The 24716-nt window shown below is 44.4% G+C and overlaps 1 protein-coding gene across 3 annotated transcripts in view; it reads right to left on the reverse strand.

Annotated features, from left to right (window-relative positions):
- slc22a23b (solute carrier family 22 member 23b) overlaps positions 1 to 23653 on the reverse strand; it is a 96351-nt gene extending 72698 nt beyond the window's left edge. For all 3 annotated transcript variants that reach the window (XM_078539547.1, XM_078539545.1, XM_078539546.1), the window contains exons 1-3: positions 22810 to 23653; positions 6757 to 6860; positions 6196 to 6350 (exon numbers count right to left, since the gene is read on the reverse strand). In XM_078539547.1, coding sequence (XP_078395673.1) covers positions 6196 to 6350; positions 6757 to 6860; positions 22810 to 23241 — 691 coding nt within the window. In that variant the 5' untranslated portion in view covers positions 23242 to 23653. The remainder of the gene's footprint in view (positions 1 to 6195; positions 6351 to 6756; positions 6861 to 22809) is intronic.
- Between the last annotated feature and the right edge of the window lie 1063 nt (positions 23654 to 24716).

Consider the following 24716-nt stretch of genomic DNA (forward strand, 5'->3'; position numbering starts at 1 on the left):
TGGTGTGGTACTGGACTATATCCACCCCAAGTTCAATCCCTGCAACGTGGTATGGCATTCATCACACCGAGTGCAAGAGTCCTGCAATTGGCCTCAGTATCCAGCAGGCTAGCAAGATGAAATGAAAAATCGCCCAACATTTCCAGTCCTGACTACTATCCAAATACTGGACGGTATTTTCCAGCCCAGTCTTGGCAGGACCTGCCATGGGTCATTCGGCAGCCCAGTCAAAAGCCCACTGACCGGATGATCCTGGTGGTGGGTGGGTGGTTTGGGGGGTGGGGGGGGGGGGCGGATTGGGTGGGTGGTGGGGATCCCACCCACTGGCAGTAGAAAATCATGCGAAGGTGCCAAGACAAGATGAGGCTTGACAGTGATGCACCATACAGCCGAATAGGCTCCTGCCATCACCGTGTAGACACAAATGAAATATGGCCATTGATTAAGATACCCGAGGTTCTCCATCAAATGGCACCTCAGCAGGAGCCACCATATTTAGAACAGGGGTAGAGAAACACAAAACAACACAGCAGTAGAAGTTCAGGTAAAGGGCCATTAAATAAATGGAGCAGATGGTTCATTCTATCTTCAGCCAGTAAGTTATCAAGCTGCCTCCATACTACAAACATGTGTGCTTCAGTGTCTCTACCATACTGTTTATCTAACATAACTTAAACAATAAACAATAGTTTCCCATAAGTCAGCGAGGACCCATGACTACGGTCAGTCCCGTGATAATCTATGCAAGATGGGTTCCAATGTAGATGAGGAATTAATTAATCAATCAACAGAAGCCATGGAAACGTCAACGATTTGGGACCCTCAGAAGATGAGTACAGAGAAAATCTACGCATAATGAAAGAGCCCAATAAAATGTATTCTCTTGTTCTATATAGTAGCAAAGCAGCCAACAACTTGTATTTATATAGCACCTTTAACAAAATAAAACATCCCAAGGTGCTTCTTGGCAACATCATAAAACAATATTTGACACTGAAAACCAGTCAGAAGTGGGTTTTAAGGAGCATCTTAAAAAGGAGGGAGGGAGGTTTAAGGATGGAATTCCAGAGATTAGGGCCTAAGCAGCTGAAGGCACAGACACCAATGGAGGAGTGATTAAAACTGGGGATGCTCAAGAGGCCAGAATTGGAGGAGCACAAATAGCGGAGATTTACAGGACTGGAGGAGACTGCAGAGTTAGGGAGGGGTAAATCCACAGAGAGATTTTAAAACAAGATGAAAATTTTAAAAGTGGGATGGTGCTTAACTGGGAGCTAAGGTAGGTCAGTGAGGACTGGCATGATAGGGGAGCAGGACTTGGTGAGAGTCAGGACACAGCCTTCAGAGCATTTTGGTTGACCTCAAGGTTATGGAGGGTGGAGGACAGGCAGTCAAGCAGGAGTGAATTGGAATTGTCAAGTCTAGAGGTAACAAATGCATGAATGATTTTCAGCAGCAGATGAGCTAAGACAGGAGCAGAGTCAGGTGATCTTACAGAGATGGAAATAGGCGGCCTTAGAGATGGTCAAGAGAAATGAAGAAATACTGAATCATCGATAAACAGTAGAGCTTCACATAGGAGTCCACTGGTCTCAAGTCTACACATTGGTGAGAGGTGATCCTAACCACACACTGTGTTAACAGTGGTGCTTTGTCAGTGGGATGTTTGTTCATGCAAAGGATAACAATACAACCGAAAGACTGACTGTCAATGCACATGCCTCCCTTCATCATCCGCACAACCTGAGGTTCTGGGAATGAACAGCGTTCACAGACCCACAAAACTGCAGCCTCAACCTAACTGCAAAATGATAGGCTACCAGCTGGAGGAAAGCAAATGCGTAGACCATATCGTGCGTGTCTGGATTAATAGCAGAGCCGGAAGAACTACAAATACAAGCTCCCAACAGAACATAGCGCTGGAGCGCAAAGTAAACATATCTAAAATCTCCACCCACGATGGTATCTGAAACCATTTGTTTTGTAAACAATTTTTTTAAGATTATCTGTTGAGGCAACAGCAGCTGTACAGCGCCCCGACCTCAAGTGCTGCTGCAAGTGTGGGAGACAGGTCATCGATACAGCACGATCATCAGCCCTAGTCCACATTCATTCAGGTATCTCCAAAGTTTTACAGTGAAAGAAAAAACAACACCGTTCCTGCTTATGTTACAGGCAACTTTCTGATGATATCTGAAAATCTTTCACGTCCAGTAACATCACAGCTACAAAGCAAGTCACATGCTTCACATGAGCGGAAGGTGACAATGCTTTGCTGGAAAAGTACTTGCGAATTCACGATACAGTAAATACGAACAATTATATCTTCGTTCTCGAGTCAAATCAGATTTTACCTAATTTCAGGGCACGCTCAGCTGATTTATACGGTCGCATAATTTTCCATTCCACCATGTAGCAGCAGCCAGTTAAAGGGCCCTCACATTTTGTGGGACTAACACTAACCTTCTGTCAAAGCTTTGGTGGGGTCCCCAGAGAATCCCAAATTCAGAACAGTCTGGGGGTTTTTTTGCTGGTCAAGGCAGCAGACTGGTGGCAATCCTGTGGACTGTCAGGCCCAAAGCAATTTCCACTGGTAATGGAAGAGCCACTTTATGTTGGGAGACGGTGATGGCTTTCTAAAAAAACAAAGTCATTCTAAAATATTGTAGAGCGAAAGGTCCGTTGTACAGGAAAGAAGAATATACACCCATGATAAAGCCAAATGTTCCAATTCAGTCTTTTAAATAGTCGGGTCCAGAGGGGACAGACGCACCAATGAGATGAGCTGAAACAGGAGCAGCCTCAGGCGATGTTACTGAGGTGGAAATAGGCAGTCTTTCAAATCTTGAAACTGTGGAACTCCTTATTTCCTTCAACGCTCCCATCTTCCTACAGCTTTCAGTGTTTTGAAAAGCAAGTCTGGGGGCACCACTACCGGGTTTATTTTGCCTCCTATTTGCTCTTTGCAGACTTGGCCCTGCCCTGCACCACAAGGCTTGACTCTACATCTAGGTCTGTTAAGATTAGGCCTTTCCCCTAACCCAAACAGGCAGGTCTTCAGGTAGCATAAAATAAACCATTCCCCTCCTCACCATGATATTGGACATGGACCGGTGACATGGCCACTGTTAACGAGCAGGAATTACAGATAAATAAAGTACATGCATTTTATTATATTCAACTCGAGGTCTAGCTGTACCGATGCCTAGTCGTATTTATGTACACATTATACTTCATGTTTAACATTGTATAAATCAGTAACCATTTCGTTAATAAATTTGTTTGCCTTTTAAGAAAAGCGACTGGGTCCCATTAACAACAGGTTTAAGTTTCGTACTAGAGCAGTTTAAAGGATATACATGGAATTGTGATCCCTGACTCCCCCAAACCAGCTTAAAAAGCCAAGGGGGAGCCCACACACAATTACTGGCTGCAGCGCAGCCAGCAGTAATGCTGGGAGCAGCTCAATTGGCTTGTGAGTCTTCCACCCCTACATCGGGAGGGAGTCCTGCCTTAGAGGGTATCCAAGCCAAGCTGGTAGGCCCCGGCAAGAGGGGTGATAGGTGAGGGGGACTGTGTTTGATGGGCCGGGGGAAGGGTTGGGGGTTGGTTGAGGGGGTGGGGGTGGGGGGGGGAGGGTATGATGATCTTGAGGAGGAGGTTGACTCTGAAGGGCACAGGGAGACCCCCCCAAAAATAAAGAGGTCCTCCCCCACCCTACGCAGCTAAAGCTGCCGGGCTACCCTCTTAACGTGGGTCTTCCCCACTGCAGAAAAATGAGACCATAAGACGAGGGAGCAGAAGTAGGCCATTCGGCCCATTGAATCTGCTCCGCCATTCAATGAGATCATGGCTGATCTGATAATCCTCAACTCCACTTCCCGGCCTTTTCCCCATAACCCTTGATTCCCTTACTGATTAAAAATCTGTCTATCTCAGCCTTGAATATACTTAACGACCCAGCCTCTACAGCCCTCTGCGGTAAAGAATTCCACAGATAGGCTAATAGTAGTGATGGTAGAATGGAGACCCTTAAGTGGCCAGAAAATGGCCACTACGGGCTTCAATAGGCCTAAAGGCCCGACGTCTCCACTGACCCCCATAAAATCTGAGACAGGTCAGGGGCGGGGGGACAGGCTGAGTGCTGCATTTTGAGTGCAAAATCCAGCCTATTGTGTGCATGTTCTGTACATTAGGGAACTTGAATTTATTCCACAAATAATCACATCTCTCAGCACAACGCTAGGCGCCTTCACATCCAAGGAATTCATTTTCGATGTGCAGTCATTGCTACGTTGGCAAGCGGGGCGGTCAATTTGCACAAGATCCCACAAACTTGCACAAGGTGAAAGACAAGTATTGTTGAGAGAGAAAGAAAGAGAGAGAGGAATGTTGGCTAGGATACCACAACTCCTGGCTCTCCTTCAAACAGTGCCAATTCGATCTTTTCACACCCCGTTGAACCATGAGGGATTATGACGAAACTGAAACTTAAAAAGTGCTCATATAATAAACCCTGAGCTAACAATACCAAAAGATCAGGAACATAGAAAGTGCAGTAGGGAGGTGACAAGGGAGATTTAGGAGAGGTTTCAAAAAAAAAAAATGATAATGTTTTTATAAGTAAATAAATAGTTAAAGAAAGTTTAGAATATCTCAGGAATGAAAGGAGGAAATGGTGGAAATGTTGAATAAATATTTTGCATACATTTTTACTAATAATAATGGATGCAAGAATGCGTGTGTATTAGATCAACATTGAGCAATAGGATACCACATACGTAGCTAATTGGGAATCCGGGTGTAATAAATTGCAATTATGATTGGCAAATAAAATAAACCAGTAAAACATATTGTTTTTGGGCATGTTATCTCAGTACTCAGCCAGAAGCTATACGTATGTGCACTTTAACCTTTGTGGGTTTGTAGATAACTTGGTAAAATGAAAAGCAGGGTGTACAAATTGTCCTTTATTCAATGGTTAGTGAATTGGGGAAAACATTTGTTACGTAAATATACACACAAAGTATATTTACTTATATTGTGCGAGTGCACGCAAGGCATCTTCTATTGAAATTAGTGGTATGTGGCTGAAACTGTGTTGCTAGGAGCGAGTGAGCAATTTCTCATGGGCAACACTGTACTTGATGAGGATGTGGAAAATTGTTCTGGAGTGGCTGTGAATTAGTCACTGGAGTCTGATAGCATGCACCTTAAGGTCTTGAAAGAAGTCAAAGAGGAACTGGAAGTTGTAGCCACAATTATTCAATATTCCTTAAACGTGCAAATTGTGCTGTGGGGCTGCTGAGCAGAGAGTGTGGCATACATTTGAGGGAGAGAAAGATAACTAAGTAACTACAGACCTATTGACCTAACATCATCCGTGAGAAAACTCATTGCTCATCGCTTAAGATCAAACTTGTAAGCATTTAGAGATGTGTGGGTTAAATCAAAGACAGCCGGAATTCATTTGTTAAAAGGTAAGTCATGTTTAACTAATTTAGTGGAGTTTTTCCTGTGGTGAAGTGACCAATCAGATAGACAGAAGAACTGCAAAGTGAATCCAGATGTGGTCTGTATGGATTTTAAGAAAGTGTTTGATAAGGTGTTCGAAAAATTCAGGCATATGATAAAAGAAGGAACGTAACCACAGGAGGTTAGTTTCCTGAAGATCAGCAAGAGGCTTGATTTCAACTCATGGACAGGAACATCTCAAAAAGGTGAGCCACCTGCAAGTCCAGGGATGGAGGCAGCGAGGCTCCACCGATTTTAAACAGCCAGGTCTCATTAACACGCCATTTGCCAACTTCCCAAACTAAACCCCTGCTGTTAAAATTAGGTGGCAAGAGGCTGCCATAAGATAAGTGCACGAGGAGCGACAAATGGTCAGAGGAGTCTCTTCCTGGCCCACAAGGAAAGTAAAAAAAATAATTGAAAATGTAGCATACTGGACCTCTTCTGGCCCTGGCATCTGCTCCCAGCAGGTTTGGCCTGGCGAGAGAAGCCATCACATCTCTGCCACTTGGTTTGCGGGTTAAAATAGCAAATCAATTTAACATTGCGGTCAATTACATCGGGGGGGCAGGAGGGCAAGAGAGAATAAGGAGTGGGTAAGTATTTACACTGAAGGCTTCTGATTGAGGCTGCCAAGAATTTTGCACGTCTAACATAGCCGCTTTATTAAATGCTACTCACGTGTTACATAGAGTGTGAGAAATATTCCTGCCAGGCAGAATCCCTCAAAAAACCTTAATGTGCTGAACATTGTCACATTCACTGAAAGCGCCACTGTCAATCCAAAGACCAACATGAACATGACCGAGAGCACCAGCACCAGCTGTCGGCCAATCCTAAAGAATTAAATGGGAATTAGATCATTAGAAGACAGGCTCTCAACAGCAATATTATTAAGACGCTCTTCTATTTTATAAACAGTCAAATAAAACCCAACGCTAACTTTTAATTTTAAGGCAGCTTCACCCACAGACAGAAACTGGATCAATCTCCAGTTGGGTCTTCCCCAAATATTTGGACACTTGCTCACTGAATGCACAAGCCTCAAGGTTTTCATCTATCAAGAAGTGTACGCAACCACCTACACGAGGGAAAATAAATCTCACTCGGGTACAAGACCCCCGTTTAAATGAGGAATTCGCCCTCTTACCCCACTCTTAAATGTGGAATTGCCCAAATATAATTGACATTCAGCCACACAAGCATGTGCAAAAAGAAAAAAATAGAAAATGTTGAACTTACCAATCTGCTAAGCTTCCTGTTACCAAATACCCAATAATCAATCCAACCAGTAATGAAAACTTGGCAATATGGACTTTCCATGCAGACTTGCAAACCAGGTTCCACTGGAGAGGGTGAAGAAATAGTAACACACTTAGAACATTGTTGATAGCAAGCACAATTCCAGTGTCAAAATAATCGTGCTGATTGGTAATACATTTTTCCTGCAGTTTGTTTGAGCTAATTGGGGCCTTTTAATGTACAATGCTGGAAATAAGGTAAGTGCAGCTTTCCCTCCACACCCTGCCACTCACCCACTGTGACGTACTACATATAAGTCACTTTCCCTTGTGACTCTACCTTTCCCAATACCTCCCAAAAACAATTTTTAGAGCTGGATTGTGACACGGGACTTTTCCCACCCTGGTTTACATGGTCTCAATTTTCTAATATTGCAAAATTCCTGTCCCTCCCCCCCCATTCCTCTAAAGGGTAGTAATTTAGTCATCTTTACCCTGAATTAGTAACGTTTTTTTGGGTAGACACTGCATGTATTATAAATATTACTGATAACAAATCAGCCTGATGAGAGGAAAGAAACAAACATTCAGAATAATGAACTCTGACTCTAGAGCCAGCAACACAGCACATCTTTAAAGAAGTGAAAATTAGGTGCACGGATGTTCATTGTTATGATACAATGAGAGTACACAATGAATAGCTTGGTGTTTTGTACTTGTTCTAAATACAACTCACTTGACATGCTCATTCATGATTTATCCACTCATTGGATAACAAGTGTAGCTCACTGCTCTGCATGCATCTACTTATCATAAGTACATGTTGATAGTTGATAATCCCCCAAAAATGTACAAAAGGACTGTATTAACACAAATGTCAGGTAAAATATACTACCAGCATAATTACTTCAACACAGAATACATCTTTAAAGTCCAGATCTTCTCAGACAACTATGTCAAGGTGCAACTCTTTTGAATACTAATAGTTGCTTGGTAGTACAAAATTTGAACATTGCTGAAAAAAAAAAGAGACATGTTGCTGAAGCATTTCCTCTTGCACTCATCAGAGCAAACACAAGAAAACCAAATTTCAAATATCACAACAATTTATACCGCAGGAGAAAAGGGTGCTGATTGGCAGAGGTGTTGCCATGGAGAAAACAGTAGTGAACTATAGACTTCCCAAGCTCCTGGCTAATTCAAAAGAAAAGATGCAAGGCTTGAACATATTCTTTTTGTTTGCAGAGAACTGGTCCCTGCGTACGAGTGTACATCACTTCTAGCGAGCGTAAATGATCTACATTACGAGCTTGACTGGTTATCTTAAATGGGTTGTTGGTGTAGCTGAGTGCACTCAGGATTGTTCAGCAAGTGCTGCCCAATCACAGAAACACATCTAACAGTAGATATTTATTTTGGGTTTTGTAAGTGCTCATTAAACGTTTCATTTACACTTGCAAGAAGTGACATAACTTCATATGCAGGGGCCAATTCCGTGCAGACAAAAGGAATATGTTCAAGCCTTGCGCCCTTTTTTTGAATTACCTGGGAACTTGGGGACCCTTTAGTTCCCCACTGCTTTCTCCATGGCAATGCCTCAGCCAATCAAAGTCAACTTGCCAACCAATCAGCGCCCTTTTCTCCTGCAGTGTAAATTGTTGTAATTGTTTGAAATTTGGCGTTCTTGTGTTTGTCCTGATGAGTGCAAGACGAAAGGTTTCGGGAACTTTGAATACCGTATTATAAACCTCACTGATGTCTCACTCTGACCCTGAAAAATGCAGGTTACACTGGAGGTACAAAAATTAAAAAGATTACTAAAAAGGTGTTTACAGGCAGGAAGAACTTGGAACAACATATTTCAAAACTTCTTTTATCCTATAGCCCAGGTCTTGGGAGAGGACAGAGGAGAACAAACCACTCCATTCTCCTACGTTTACTCAATACCCTGCCAACCTTCTTTAAACAGACTGAACTGTGCAGTGCCTGCGGGTTCTATGTATTTGAGGCTACGCACATGCTGAACATTGATATTGTGCTATAAAATCACAGCATCATCATGAAAAAGGAATGGTTTGTGTGACGATATGATTTTGCATCATGATGTTACGTCAGCTTGTTACCAATGCTGTTGTTGGAGCTGCACATTCACTGCTCCCAAAAAGGCTGGTGCTGGGTAGAAAGGCACCAAAAGAAAAATAAGGGTCTCCCTGACCTCTGACTTTAAAAAAAATCCTGTATGTTGTAGCTGTGTTGAGCTCTGCACTTACAGGATTAAGCAGCACAGGACCAACAGAAAAACAGTTATGATTCTACGGCACAAAGGGTTAAAATAAAAGGAGACCTTGCTCCTACTGAAAACTAAATTAAAGCATTGGCAAATGCTCCCAGCAGCGTGATGACATTTATGATCATACCAACACGAGGTGTTCCCCACCCAAGATACAAAGTAGGAATATGCCGTACGACCACAATCCAGATTCATGGCCCTCTCTTCTTTTAAGCTTTATAAAGTGAAGGCGAGATTAAATTTCTACACAGAAGGCTTTTACAATTAGATTATGCTGGCACAATATTTCACAGTATCAAAAGCTTCCTGACAAACTGGTCAAATGCAAATTCACTTAGGGAAACAATGAACGCCAACTAAAAGTGTTCTGTACTCAGCGGGGGGGTATACAAGGACATTGATCTAAATCATTTAAAAAAATTAGTCTAGCTATATCAAATCAGCATGTAGTCAGAGAGAACTGTACCAAGTACAGAAGGCTCCCAAAATCATACTGATGTTTGCTGGAGCTTGGGTAGGAACAGGTGACAAATTTTCTCACAGGGTAAAAGGTGCTACATCATGAGGCCTCCAGGCTGGCATTGTGTGCGGGTTCCATAATGTGTTATAAAACGCTGAGGTACAACTGCAGCAGCTCTTCCCCTTCTGCTGCAGACACGGCGATGTGGTTAGGCTGGCCTTCAGCAACTCCTGTGGTGCCGCAGTTCTAAAATACGTCACAATTTACTGAGCACCCCTGAGATTTGGGGCCTGGACCATGCACAGAGACACACACTTTTAAGCCTGACCTGAAAGAAGCCCGATGTGTAACCTGGATCCCCAGGGGGGCTCCATTTCTGTCAGATTGTGAACGAGCGCAGTTTTGAGTGGCACCGAATTTATGTCAGTCTCCTTGCTGAAGCAGCTGGTCTCCTCTCAGATCCTCTTCGTGATGTTGGAGCCTTTATCAGAATCGGCTGTTCAGGGATCACAAGTAGAACAGAGTTATGGTGAAGTACCAACTTGCTGGATTTCAGAGAAGCTTAATGCAGCACCAAACTAGCTCGGAGATGGTGGCAAATTAGATATTTTTAACAGGGCTATTTAGAGTTGGACAGTTTCTCAGGAATAACTTGGCATTTAGTTTCGCATTCCTAATTCTTTATTTTAAGTCAATCATATTTTAAGAGCAAATTGTAAAAGTGCTTTCCAGCTGTACATAGCAAGTCCAGTCAGTGCATTGAAAAGTAACCATCTGAATAACTTAAAATAACCCATTTCTTGACATCTTATTTCCTCATTTACCATGATCAACCATCAGGCATTTGCTTGAATTTATAGTATAATTAGTGTCTTCTCACACAGACTTGAAGATTCAGACAGTAAATTAGCTCCTCCACTAAACACCATCCAGAGAGTCAAAGATTCAGTCCCTGGTTTCCATGTTCGCACCAAGCACTGGGCAGAATGGCAAGAGACCCATTAACGGCTGATCCACATAGGATTATCTGCCTTCCGTTTCACATTACCGCCTCAACATTTAAACATGTCCCCGCACCCTCTTTCTCTTCAAGACGTTGACTCCTAAGATGAAGTTCTGCAATGTCGCATCCAAGCGGAAACTCTCGAGGGGCCAGGCTTTGAACAATCTGAGCAACAACGTCAGCCTTGGCTTGGTGGTAGCACTTGCCTCCGAATCAGAAGGTCATCAGTTCAAGCCCCACTCCAGGTCTGCAGCATATAATCAAGGCTAACATTTCACTGTGGTACTGAGGGAGCACTGCACTGTCATTCAGCAGGGATGTTAAACTGAGCGTCCCTTTGCCTGCTCAGGTGGACACTGAAGATCTCAATTTATTTTTAAAAGACCAAGGGGCTTTTCTTGCTCAACGTTGCTCCTTCTATCAATCCCATTAAAATAGATTATCCAGAAGTGACCCTTCATTGGGCCCTTAATCAGCTCAATTGGCCACCCATGCCTCCCACTGCTGGTAATACACCATGGTGGCAGGAAAACATTGGGCTTTCCCCTGACACCTTCCCCCGCCTTACTACCAGCCCATAGAGTCAATACAGCACTGAAAGAGGCCATTCAGCCCATCTGGTCCATACCAGCTCTCTGTGGAGCAATGCAATCAATCCCATTCCCCCACTCTATCCGCAGCCCTGCAAGTTTATTTCTCTGAAGTACCTATCCAATTCCCTTTTGAAATCATTGACCATCTCGGCTTCCATTTTTCTCAGAGGCAGCGAGTTCCAGGTCATTCCCATTCACTGCGTGAAAACGTTCTTCCTCATTCCCCCCTTGTATATGTTATCCAAACCCTTAACTCTGTGTCTTCTGGTCCAACCTATTCCTTCACTTAGCATAATGAGCCACCAGACATTTGCTTGAAATACTTTTTAAACTAGTGTCCTCTGACCCGGATCCCTCGGTCATTTACTGTCTGTGGACTTTGCTGTGCACAAATTAGTTACAGTACATTTGCCTGTATAACAGGGACTACGTTTCAAAAGTAATCCATTGATCATAAAGTACTTTGGGACATTAAAAGTGTTATATAAATAGAAACTCTCATTCTTCATTTCAATATTGTAACCCATCTCCAAACCATGCTCCCCGTAAGTGCAGACTGCAAGTTGGGAACAAGGGATCTTGTAATCACCTTCTCGAGGGCAATCAGGGATGACAATAAATGCTGGCCGAGCTAGTGAGGCCCACACCCAGTGAAAGAATTAAAAACAACCTGCTTAGCTTGGATATGGTCCCACTGGTATCTCAGCCAAGTATCCATTCTGCATAGGACTGTTTCTGCCGTCAGGCACTCCCACTGTCAAATAGCATTGGGTGCAGGGCTTGTCTGCAAATTGCAGGCACTTTCCATTTAAATTAGAAGGATAGGAAGTCACGCAACGCAGGCCTAATATCCCTTGGCCAGTAACCACTGTGAGCAGCAATCAACATCGGGTGGGCAAGGCATGGAATCAATCTAGACTGTAGAGCCACAGAGAATAATTGAGGCACCAAATGGAGGGACCTCATCGAGGTATATAAACTACCTTTGATAGCCAAAATCCTGAACATTAATTAAAAATTAGACAAGATGGTAGGGTTAGAGGTCGTAGGTATAAACATAGAAGAGATAACTGAATGAACTTCTTCATGCCAAAGGTTAACAGATGTCCCGAATAAGGTCTGATGAAGAGTCATAGGGACTCGAACTGTGTTCCTCTCCGCAGATGCTGTCAGACCTGCTGAGTTTTTCCCAGTTATTTTTGTTTTTGTCTAGAATAACTTGTCAGCCGGAGTGGCAGAAGGTGGGGGATGCGAAGATTCTTTTCAAACTTAATGTCAGGGACTTCGTTGTCGTTTTCTTGTTCCTATCCCCCGCCTGGCAGCTGAGAGGAAAATCCAGCATCAGGAAACCATTGCCCGGGACCCTTCGTCCGCAGCAACCGGGGAAGGGGCTCGAGGGTTGGGGGAAAGAGAGAGATCGACCACAGCTGGGAGGCGGGGAGAGAAAAAGGTGAAGAAATCGCTGCTGGAGGGAGAGAGCGAGAGGCCACATGCTCCCCAGGAGTGCCGGGAAAGGTACTGATTTTGTGCATTCCAGTAGCTCTCGCCTGCCCCCCTCGCTGTTGGGCTTTCCAACTTTTTGGAAACCGCTGAGCAATGTTGAAATTGGGTTTGCAACTGGTCTGTGAGACCCGATTTAAATAGAGAGAGCACTCTGCCCCCTCCACAGTGTGATGGGCAGATGCTTCGGTATCCACCGCTGTCTACAGGGCAGTGGGCATGTGCTCCACATTTACGCCCCATCAAGCCTCTAGCCCATCACGGGGGTGATGAACAGGGGCTGATTGTTGCTTTTCCCCCCTCCTTTATTTTTGCAACGTTCCAATGCGTGTGTTTCAACAGCTAGCGCTTGGGGACAATTTGACCATAAAAAAGCATCACAGTTGAGCCTGATCCTATCTTCACGCAACATCCCTGTGTGCACACCTATCTAGTGGAAGTTACTGCGCAGAAACCCTGACTGAAATTTTCCCAGGGCAGCCCCAGGGACACTGAGGATGATGGCAGCACACCAGTTAAGATCAACACACAAAGCACTGACTGGGAATTGAACCTGGAAACTAACGCTCAGTGTTACACCAGCCCCCCTTATTGTCTTGAGAGCACAGTGAGGTTACATTAATTTTCCCAATTAATTTTACCACCAACAGACGCTTAAGGTGCATTTTATGAGCTCACAATTTAGGCAAGAGACTTGGCCCAATCTGAGTGCCGGCTGCAAGGCTGTAGTTTTCCAATTTGCCTCGACAACAGGCCAGACACCTCACCGCTGAGGAGAATTTGAAACATTTACCCTCTTATCCCGCAATCGTTTCGAAGTTGTTTAATTACTAGAAGGCGCGTTGCTGAAGAAAAGTTTCCAAGTCAGTACTTTTTCCCACCAAGTAACCAGATCTGAGCTTTGATGGCTATGAAACTTGTGGAAGTGCACATTTATCATTAAGGCATTATGACGGATTAAATATTTTACTTTCGTACTCCTGCAAAACTCTAACAATCTCTCAGGATAAAGGGCTTACATCCTTTACAGGTGTCAAAAGGCAGGAACGGGGACAGAGGCCTCATGTTTCCTGGCCTTCAGCTCTCTGCAGCTACTCCTTTGCAGTGTTAAAAAAAAAACCAGTATCGACAGGAGCCACGTCACCATCATGCAGCAGCTTCACTGGAACATACCAAGCCGCCTGCTCACAGAGCCAGCTACTCAACCAGCTAAAACAAAAAATAGTTAAAACTTGGGTGCTGTGGTGGCAGGGTGTTGGCCCATCAATTCACCGTGGTGATTAGCGCCACACAGCTTCCAAGCTCCAGCTCACCACTCCCTGGTCTCAGTGAGAAAGAGGGAGCAGGTGAGGTAGCACGAGAAAGAGAACGAGGAAGAAAAGGGAGAAAAAAAAACAAGAACAAGAAAGAATTTGGATTTACTTGGCAACTTTCCTGATCTCAGTGCGTCACAAAGTGCTTTATAGCCAACAAAGTACTTTTATTTGGATCTATGTTCTAATCTAACGAATTGGTGGGGTGGAGAGGGGGGGTGCAGCCAGTTTGCACACACCAAGGTCACACAACCAATAATAAGAACACAACCGGATCATCCGAATATTAGCCATGTTGTTTGAGGGATACCTATTGGCCAGGACATCTCCCTTTATGGAGAACTCACCTGCTCTTCTTCAAATAACGTCGGAGGATTTTTAACATCTGCTCATGAGAGTAAACAAGGCCTCTGTTTAATGCCTCAAGTGAAAGACACTTCCTCTGTACTGCATAACATTTTGAGTAGCTGGTTCCATTCTCTGTTTATTGCAGGTGGTACGTGACTAGGGCAGGGTGGGGGGGTGTGGAGGAAGCTTTAAACATTGAGAAGAAAATCAAAAGCTGCCAATTATCAAAGTGTTTCACATGGAACTAGACCTTTAATATTAATATTAAGTCTGTAACAGGTGAGTTCTGCCTAATGAGAAGTGGTTCCAGCCAATATGTATCCCTCAAACAACATCATTAAATATCAGATGATCTGGTCATGATCTCATAGACATGTGGCCTTAGAAGGTAGAGCTTAGGAGCATGAGTAGGCCATTCGGTCCATCGAATGGCAGAGCAGGCTCGAAAAGATCATGGTTGATCTGACTGTGGTATCAACTCCACTTTCCTGTCTGCACCCCATAACCCTGGACTCCCTTGTCTATCAAAAATCTATCTAACCCAGCCTTGAATAAATTCAATGGCCCAGCTTCCACTGCTTTCTGGGGAAGAGAATTCCACAGACTAAGGACCCTCAGAGAGAAAAAGTTTCTCACCTCCCTCTTAAAAGGGAGACTCATTATTCTTAAACTATGGTCTCTAGTTCTAGTCTCCCCCACAAGTGGAAACATCCTCCTGGTATTCACCCTATCAAGTTCCCTCAGGATATGCTCAATAAGATCACTTTTCATTCTTCTAAACGCTAATGGGTAAAGGCCCAACCTATTCAATCTTTCTTCATAAGATAAGCCCTTCGTCCCAGGAAATGAGTCAAGCAAACCTTCTCTGTACTGCTTCTAATGCAATTATATCCTTCTTCAAATAAGGAGTTCAAAACTGCACACACTACTCCAGATGTGGTTTCACCAATACTCTGTACAGCCGTAGTAAAACTTCACTACTTTATATTCCATTTCCCCTTACAATAAATGCCACATTCCATTTGCTTTCCTAGTCACTTGCTGTACCTGCATACTAACTTTTTGTGATTCATGTACCAGGACACCCAGGTCCCTCTGTACCACTAAGTTCTGCAATCTCTCTCTCCATTTGAATAGGATCCTGCTTTTTAATACTTCCTGCCATAGTTCACATTCTTCCACATTATACTCCATCTGTCATTTTTTTCCCCACTCACTTAACCTGTCTATATCCCTTTGCAGACTCTCTATCCCCTCTTGACAACTTATTTCCTACCTACCTTGGTGTCATAGGCAAATTTAGCCAACTTACATTTGGTCCCTTCATCAAAGTCATTGATGTGGATTGTAAATAGTCGAGGCCCCAGACCTGATCCCTGTGGCACTCTACTCGTCACAGCTCGCCAACCCAAAAATGACCCATTCATCCCTACTCTCTGCTCCCTGTTAACTAACCTTTATCCATGCTAATGTGTTATTCCCTACACCATGGGCAGAATTTTACGGCCCTGTTTTGGTGGGGAAGGGGCCGTAAAATGCGGCGAGACATTCTAAACCCCATTGACTTCAGTGGGAACGTAAAACCCCCTGTCGTAAAATTCTGCCCCATGTGACCTTTTATCTTGTGAAATAACCTTTGATGTAACAGCTTACCAAATTCCCATACAAGTACACCAGATGTACAGGTTCCCCTTTATACCTTGCTTGTTAAATTAAACGTAATTTCCCTTTCACAAAACCACGCTGACTCTGCCTGATCCCATTGTGATTTTCTAAGTATCCTACTTAATAATGGATTCTAGTACAGGTCCCGGACCCCTTATCCAGCATCCCAAACTTCGCAAGGATCCAAAAACAGCTACGTTCGAAGCTGGTGCCCTGGGTAGCAATTTGAATAAAATCTTTTTAGTCTTTCCTTTTCATACTTTGTTTTAAGCATTGTAAGTGTATGCTAGGCATAAGACCCAAAATCCATGAAATCCCCAAATCCGGCATACAATCTTTCTGGATATGGGATCCAGTGCCTGTAATCTCCCTATGACATTGCTTCAGAAGCAAATGGGCTGCCCCCATTTCCATAATTAGAACATTTCTGTCTTAATTTCAGAGAGTTTTTCGAATAGCTAGAGTTAAAATAGAAGCTGTCCTCCCACTCCAGGAATTAGAATAGAAGATTGAAGGCATGAATCTATGGGAAAGCGTACAGAAAACAGTTAAGTCACATTTGCTTTAGTGACTAGAAAATCTTAATTGAAATGTAGTAGGTGGGTTGAGGAACAGTGTATTGGCTATCCGAATCTATCTGAATATTGAACCATAAATAGAATCCATCAGGGAGCCAAACCATACCTTAGCAACTCCCTTTCAACTTGACGTACTTCAAGGAAATGCAACATGAAGGGTCCCCCCCTTCCATGACATATTTCGCTGTGGTTCTAACAAAAGGTTTCTACCCAGAAGATAAACTCACTGTTTTTCTTTACAGACGCTGACAGGTCTGCTTTGTAGTTTCAGCACATTGTTTTTGATCCCCTACATACAGTAGCCCTGGCTGCTTAGCTTTAGGTCTGACCCAGTAGCACTTAGACTCCATGCATGACTGCATCTTGTATTATCGTAGAATCGTGGAGCCAAAAGGGGGCCACTTGACCCATTGTGCCTGTGTCAGCTCTTTCAAAGGGCCACCTCCGATTAGTCCTGCTCTTCTGCTCTTTCCTCATTGCCTGGCAAACTTATCCCTTTCAGATAAATATCTAATTCTCTTGTCCAACATGCAACATCTCAGCCTCAAGATCCAGCAAAATTCTCCGGCATCCCTTGACCTCGGCACACACATTACTTGTCTAAACCCCCCAGCAAGCAAAGTTCTGTTAAAAATGTATCTACCTATTTTAACACAAATTCTAGATGGAAAGGTCAACAACTTTGGTCAACAACAAGAAAGCTGAATGTTGTTTAATTATTTGTACAGAAGCAACGTGTAAATGATTCTACTCGGTTAACAGAATTGTCACATTTTCAAAAAAGAGCTTATTTCCAGGATTTGTGACTTCTGATCGAACTATTGACAAAAAATAGGATTTTTTTCACCTTAAAAGGCTTATATAGATCAAGGTTCAAGAAGGCAGCTCACTATCACCTTCTCAAGGGCAATTAGGGATGGATAATAAATGCTGACAATAAATGCTCACCACATCACATGAATGCATAAAAACAAAATGTAAAACAGCAGTGGTGGTAACAGCTATTCTTTCTCCAACTTTAAAAGGAGATAACAGAGATAGAAATGGATTCTCTTTGAGGATGTGTAATATTTCTAAATTAGGAACTAGTTAAATTAGTTAAATTCATTAGCTAAACACTCACTGCAACTGGGACTGCCTGTTTAAAATGCAATTTAAGGACAGTAATGGAGCAGTCGACAACATTGATAGCTCCACTGTGAATTGTAACACTTTTAAAGTTGCTTTTAATCAGCTGCTGCAATTGGTCTCTAATGTTGTATTTTATTTAGAAGGAAAATATTAGTCTGCATTTCAGGAAGTAACATCATTGCTCTGAGCAACCCTACCGTCAAGGGAAAATAAAAACAATCAAGGGGGAAAAAAAAACAATTGGACCCAGTCTGCTGCAGCTCTTTCTCATTCTGAACATGTCAGAAGTAAGAAACCCCATAACAAAAGCTTATGTTACATTATTCCCACAAAGGGGGGGGCTTTCACAGAAATACAAAGAATAACAGCTTGTTGGACTGTCTGCTTTAACTGGACTAAACTTTCAAGAGGGTAAATTAACCATTTGCAGACCACTTCCCGAATCTTTCATGAACATGCACTGCATTGGAACATATTACTTAAGAGGATGAATATACAATATAGTAGCTTTCATTCCATAACATTCAGATCCCAGAAGCGCTGTCTTGCATCTTTTGAGGGGGAAGCAATATAGCAATATTACGTGAATTCCCTGGTTTTGAGTTATTGCTCCATTGGGCAACTGGTAGCCCTGGGCTACGCAACCTGTGATGCAGAATACCCAACCATGAGGAGCGTTGCTCCTTTGTGGGTAGTCTGATACGACAGGACATTGAACAGCTCGAAAAATCCCAGCTCTAACAGAACCATCCTACAGTTCACGTTAGTGCACCAGATTAACCTGACGTCACTGACTTTAGAGCAAAGATCCACGTGGGAATAGAGATAAAGCCTATTCAAAGCAATGGTCATCCTTCCCGATATCAGACCACGAACTCCCTCCTCCATCCTCACCCCTTCTTGATCCTCTCTTTTCAATATTCATTTTTATTTCTCAAATTTTTATTTGTTTATTTTTCCACTTATTTTCATTTTAAAATAAATTTATTTCTGTTTTCATTCATTGTTTTATCCCCAGCTTTTAGCCCATTTTCAATCTTTTTTTCCTACCACCCTCCCCTCCCCCCACCCAACCCCCCACTAGGGCCATCTGCCACTTGCTCCATCTGCCACTTGCTCACTCTGCTTTCTACTCTTAATGTCGCCATTAGCGCCTCCTTTAGCCAGCACCACTACCATTAACGCCCTTTGGCCTTTTGTTTGTGACATCTTTTGCAATCTCTCCTTTGCCTCCGCCTATCGCTGGCCTTCTATCCAGCTTCATCTATTCCACCCCCCCTTAAACAGTATATATTTCCAGCATTTTTTGTTTTTGCTTCAGATTTACAGCATCCGCAGTATTTTGCTTTTATCTGAGCTTTTAGTTGTGGTTATACCAGCCTTTTGGCAGGGTTTCAGATCTCCATGTTATTCTGGATGTCCAGGGAAGGGGAGACCTGGACACTATACGTTGCTCTCTTCTCTATTTACTCTGTGGCAGTATACTTCAGACATTTTCTTCTTCCTTTAAAACGAGATTCAAATTATCTAATCTATTATTCCATAGGATTCAAACAAATATCAGAACATGGGCTGACAGATTAGAGGCAAGGAAATATTTCAGGTGAAATGTTTGTTTTCCAATCAAATATTAAACTTTGACCCCCTCCCAGGTAGCAGGGTTAGGAAGGAAAACAGAAACTTGGTTAGAATGGAAATCAAATAGAAGGCAACATTAAAATATGAAATAAAGTTAAACATGGCAAATAAACTTAAAAATAACCATAAACATAATTGTGACAAAACCCAACTGGCTCCTAATGTCCTTTTAGGGAAAGGACTGCCCTTCCTCACTCTGGCTGAGATGTGACTCTGGTCACAGAACATGTGGTGGACTCAAATGTGCTCTAGGTAACTAAGGATGAGCACTAAATACTGCCTTACTGCTGTCATACACATCCAAGAACATTTTCTTGAAAAAAAAAACTACCTAAATCAGGGACGTTCGGAAAAGACAAGTGCTTTATCTAAACGCACCGATTCTAAACCACAACCAAGAGAAACATTTTTTAATTCTGATAAAAGCAAAATACTGTGGATGCTGGAAATCTGAAACAAAAACAGAAAATGCTGCAAAAACTCAGCAGGTCAAGCAGCATCCGTGGAAAGAGAAACAGGGTTAACGTTTCGAGTCTGTATGACCCTTCTTCAGAGCCTTCAAAGCACCCCAACAGGGATAAGTGGCTCTGAAGAAGGGTCATACAGACTCAAAACGTTAACTCTGTTTCTCTCTCTCCATTTTTTAACTCTGACAATTTCTCACCCAATCTTGATACCTGGATTGTGATCTGTACATTGTCTTTACAGAATGTGGGAATAACTAGGGTAACAGAAGGTCACTACCACTAAGTTACCTTCTCTTCTCTGGTTTCTTTCCCCTCCCAAAATAAGAGGGTTGGGCAGTGTGTGAATATGGGAAATGTTTTGCTTATTGGATAGGACAGTAGGATAGACATAATGTGGATTACTTCCAGGCAGATGGGCCCTTCATGTTGCTTTACAATAGGTGTCATTCCAGAGCTGCAATAGCTTTTTGAGCAGGATCAAATTAAACTGCAAACTCTGCACTACTCTCAAATGGAAGGGGGAAGGATAAGTAGTAGTCTTCTATGCAAACATACACAGAAATGGTGCCGTTTCCCCCACTGGCTGAGTTTGTCAAGTGAATAGTTAATGCAGGTGGGTAAAATTCCACGTTCAATCCCCAGCCACGTCAGGTTAGTATGGCTGTTCTAATTGGCCTCAGTGTCCTGGCCGAGGGGAGGCAAATCAGCATTTCTGTTCCTGATCAACACCAACACCTGCTGCAGCTTTTTGGATGGGGTCCAGATCAGGTTTAGCAGTAAAGGGTGCCCTGTGACAAAGAACTTGTCTACAAGTCATACTGTCCATGCATGTATAATGGGCCTGGTACCTACCCCAGCGGAGAGACAACTCCTTCCGAACTGGTCTATTTTGGATGGATTAGTAAGGGCGACACTGGACCCCAGTGTAAACAGGACAGAAACCAGAACAACTGCCCCCTCAATCTAACATGAGTTCCAGCTAATCTAAAGGAAGGTCAGCATAAAGCCTAAATCAGGATCCTTTTGTGGTCATTTATGCAGTTTATATCTTGCAGTGCCCATTGGTTGTTGAAATTGGAACAGGTGATGAGTAAATCAGCCGAGAATAACAAAACATATCAAGTCCCACCTACCATGAAAAACGTAAATCATCATTCCAATACGTTTAGTCAAAAGCTGCTAAAACAGCCAGCTCTTTACCACAAATAAAAAGGGTTCCAGCGAACTGTCCGAAATGTCTTTTGAAACACATTTTGTAGTTGTTAAAATTGTACCCTGAAAGCCCAGCCGAAGATGACCCCTCAAGGTGGTCCCACGCCCAAAATCTGATTTGGTTTGGCTTCAGTTGCACTGCATTGTCGTGTAGTGTAAAGCTTAAGCACCCCACATGGGATAAGTGGCCTATCACCCTACCTATCCCTCAATGTCCAACCTAAGAGATTGGGGAAATGGATACTTGTTAAAAAAGTCACATAGATTCCACCACCTTGTGGCACTGCATCTTGACATGACCCAGTCCCTGCACCAAATAACAAGAAAATTGGTGGGCTGGGGGAGAAAGAGGGACAGAAAATGATCATTTAAAAAAATCAGACAACTGTAAAACCACCTTAAGTTACCTCGAGGGCAGAGAAAGCAGATTGCACCTGCTTTCATGGGGTTGGCTGATCAATCTGCCAAGTGGCTGGTCACTCTCTGAGCCTGCTTTAAAAATTACCCCAGAGGAATTGCAAGCGGATTTAATGTTCACGTCCTGTTGTTGAAGCAAACTGTTTTGGATAAGATTAATTTTTAATCCCACAGTCAAAGCGGGCACGCAGGAAAGGTCAACCGAGCATTGTGCAAAACTGAGTACAGCCAGCAAAATATACCACCCCCCAACACCCACCCCCACCCCAACAACAACTACTACTTGCTATTTCACACGTTTTGCAGGTGTTATGGGGATGGGAAGTTGGTGAATTGTACCCCCCCCATCCCCCCCCCCAACAACAACTTGCTATTTCACACGTTTTGCAGGTGTTATGGGGATGGGAGGTTGGTGAATTGTACCCCCCCCCCCCAACAACAACTTGCTTTTTCACATGTTTTGCAGGTGTTATGAGGATGGGAGGTTAGTGAATTGTACCCGTAGCCCCCCCCCCCCCCCCCCCCGCCAATCCATCCATCCATCCATCCATCCATCCATATCCCCCCCACCCAATCAATATCCCCCCCCACCCAATCCATATCCCACCCCCCCATCTATATCCCCCCCCCACCACATCCATATCCCACCCCCCCCACCACATCCATATCCCACCCCCCCCACCACATCCATATCCCCCCCCCACCACATCCATATCCCCCCCCCACCACATCCATATCCCCCCCCCACCACATCCATATCCCGCCCCCCACCACATCCATATCCCGCCCCCCACCACATCCATATCCCCCCCCCACCACATCCATATCCCCCCCCCACCACATCCATATCCCCCCCCCCACCACATCCATATCCCGCCCCCCACCACATCCATATCCCCCCCCCCCACCACATCCATATCCCACCCCCCCCACCACATCCATATCCCCCCCCACCACATCCATATCCCCCCCCCCACCACATCCATATCCCCCCCCCCCACCACATCCATATCCCCCCCCCCACCACATCCATATCCCCCCCCACCACATCCATATCCCCCCCCACATCCATATCCCCCCCCCACCACATCCATATCCCCCCCCCACATCCATATCCCCCCCCCCACCACATCCATATCCCCCCCCCACATCCATATCCCCCCCCCACCACATCCATATCCCCCCCCCCCTCCCACCACATCCATATCCCCCCCCCACCACATCCATATCCCCCCCCCCACCACATCCATATCCCCCCCCCACCACATCCATATCCCCCCCCCACCACATCCATATCCCCCCCCCCCACCACATCCATATCCCCCCCCCCTCCCACCACATCCATATCCCCCCCCCCACCACATCCATATCCCCCCCCCACCACCACATCCATATCCCCCCCCCACCACCACATCCATATCCCCCCCCAATCTTCTTACCTTGGTGACTATGTTCTGAGTGAGGGCGGCGTGGATCCTGTAGTCCCGCTCCTTGCACTGGCACTCCTGGTGGGTGGTGTTGATGCCCTGGGCGCCGCGGTCCCTGGCCCCCTGCGGAGCCGCGGCGCTCCGGTTGGCGGCCACCTGGGCGTGGGCGACATGCTCCGCCGCCGCTGCCGGTGCCGCTGCCGGCGCCAGGCGGCTGCTGTTGATCCCCCGGCACAGGACCTGGGGCTCGGCGGTGAAGAAGCAGTCGGAGCTGCGGCTCAGGCCGATCAGGACGGCGGGCACCCAGGTCAGGAGGAGGATTTTCTTCTGGTAGCTGCCCAGACCTCCCAGGAGAGGCAACACCGTCCCGTCCAAATCCCTGCAGCGGGGCTCCGGCGCTCTACACTCGGCGGCTGGTTGCTGCTCATCCCTTTCCACAGCCATTGATTTAACACTTTTTTTAAAAAAAAAATTATTATTCTTTAAAAAATCCCACCCCCTTTTTTTAAACCTAAATCAATAAATTCCTTTTTGCGAGGCTAGTGGAATTTCCAATAGGTTCAAATTATTCCAGTGCAGAGGAGAGAGGGGGACAAACAGAACCCCCTGTGCAGATTAAAATAAAGGCTGGTGTGTTCTCCTCCTTAGTTCCAGTTGCAAATACATCTGTTTAATCATTTGGGGTTTTTTTTTTATAATTTAAAAAAAAGCAAGAGATTTCCCAGTGGGTTTGGGTTGGGGGATGATCCAGGCGCTAAAACACACACACACACACATAGAGAGGGAGGGAGTGTGAGTGAGTGAGTGAGAGTCAGTCAGCAACACGCTGACTACACCAGCTCCGTCCTTCCAAATGACAGGAGGGCAGAGCAGAGAGAGAGAGAGAGGATTGAAGCCGCCTTTCCCGGAAGATCCTTCAGCTCCTCCTCTTCCCCCTTTTTATGATGCTTCACACAGCGAACGACAGGTAACCACACCTGCTCTCTCTCCCCCTCTCCCTTATCATCCCAGGAGAATCAGGAAGACCACTTCAGAATTAAACCCCCCTATCTGTGCGCTTTCTGTTTGTCTTTTTTTCCTTTGACGATTTCCCCCTCCCCAATGAACCCAGATGATGTTCTCAATCAGGAGGGGCGGTGGTGGGGGGAAGAGTCTGCCTCAGCTGATACCTGCCAGTGTAATTCACACCGAAACCAGCCTTAAAGCCGCACTGTCACCGAGGTTTTAAACTGCGGCCGCTTTCCTGTAAAGCATCCCACCATTCCCACTCCCTCCCACCTCCCCCACTTGCTTCTTGGCTGCTTCCTGAATAAAAATGTGCAATTTGCCTTGTGCAACCGAAAATCAAACCGATCTTTTGCTTTAACAGCCCAACTGGGGATTAGGCTCGGCAGTAATTTGACATCCCAGAATAATGTTCCTCGGAACCCTTAAGTATGATAATGATATCTCACTTAAAAGTATTTTTAAAACGTTGATGACTTGCAAGAGGAGGCTGTTTTGGATTAAGGCTAAAATAACAGATTTGGTGCAAAGTGCAACTGGTGGAGTGTTTGATGCCCAATTTAGGGTTTACTTAGTTTCCTCCCACTATTGACAGACAGCTGCTTAAGGCACTGAACCCAGATAGATATCCCTGGGGAGTGTTGATCTTTTATATCCAGTGTTTTACTCTTTTCTAAAGCAAAAAAAAACAAATTAACGAACCGAAATGACCCATCTAAAGACTAGTGTTTACTAGCTACACATTTTAATAGGATTGCCAACTATTTTTGGATCTATTTCTGGGGATCAATCCTCAACTCTGGGAGGCCCCCAATCACTCGAGAGGGTTAGTATGTCTGGTTAGAAGTTTTGAACTTTTATAGTTCTTATTGTTTCTCTGTGATATGTTCTCCCTCAAGACCGACTCCGTAGGC

The sequence above is a fragment of the Cetorhinus maximus genome, chromosome 3, assembly GCF_964194155.1.
Source record: "Cetorhinus maximus chromosome 3, sCetMax3.hap1.1, whole genome shotgun sequence".
In the NCBI taxonomy this organism is placed as follows: Eukaryota; Metazoa; Chordata; class Chondrichthyes; order Lamniformes; family Cetorhinidae; genus Cetorhinus; species Cetorhinus maximus.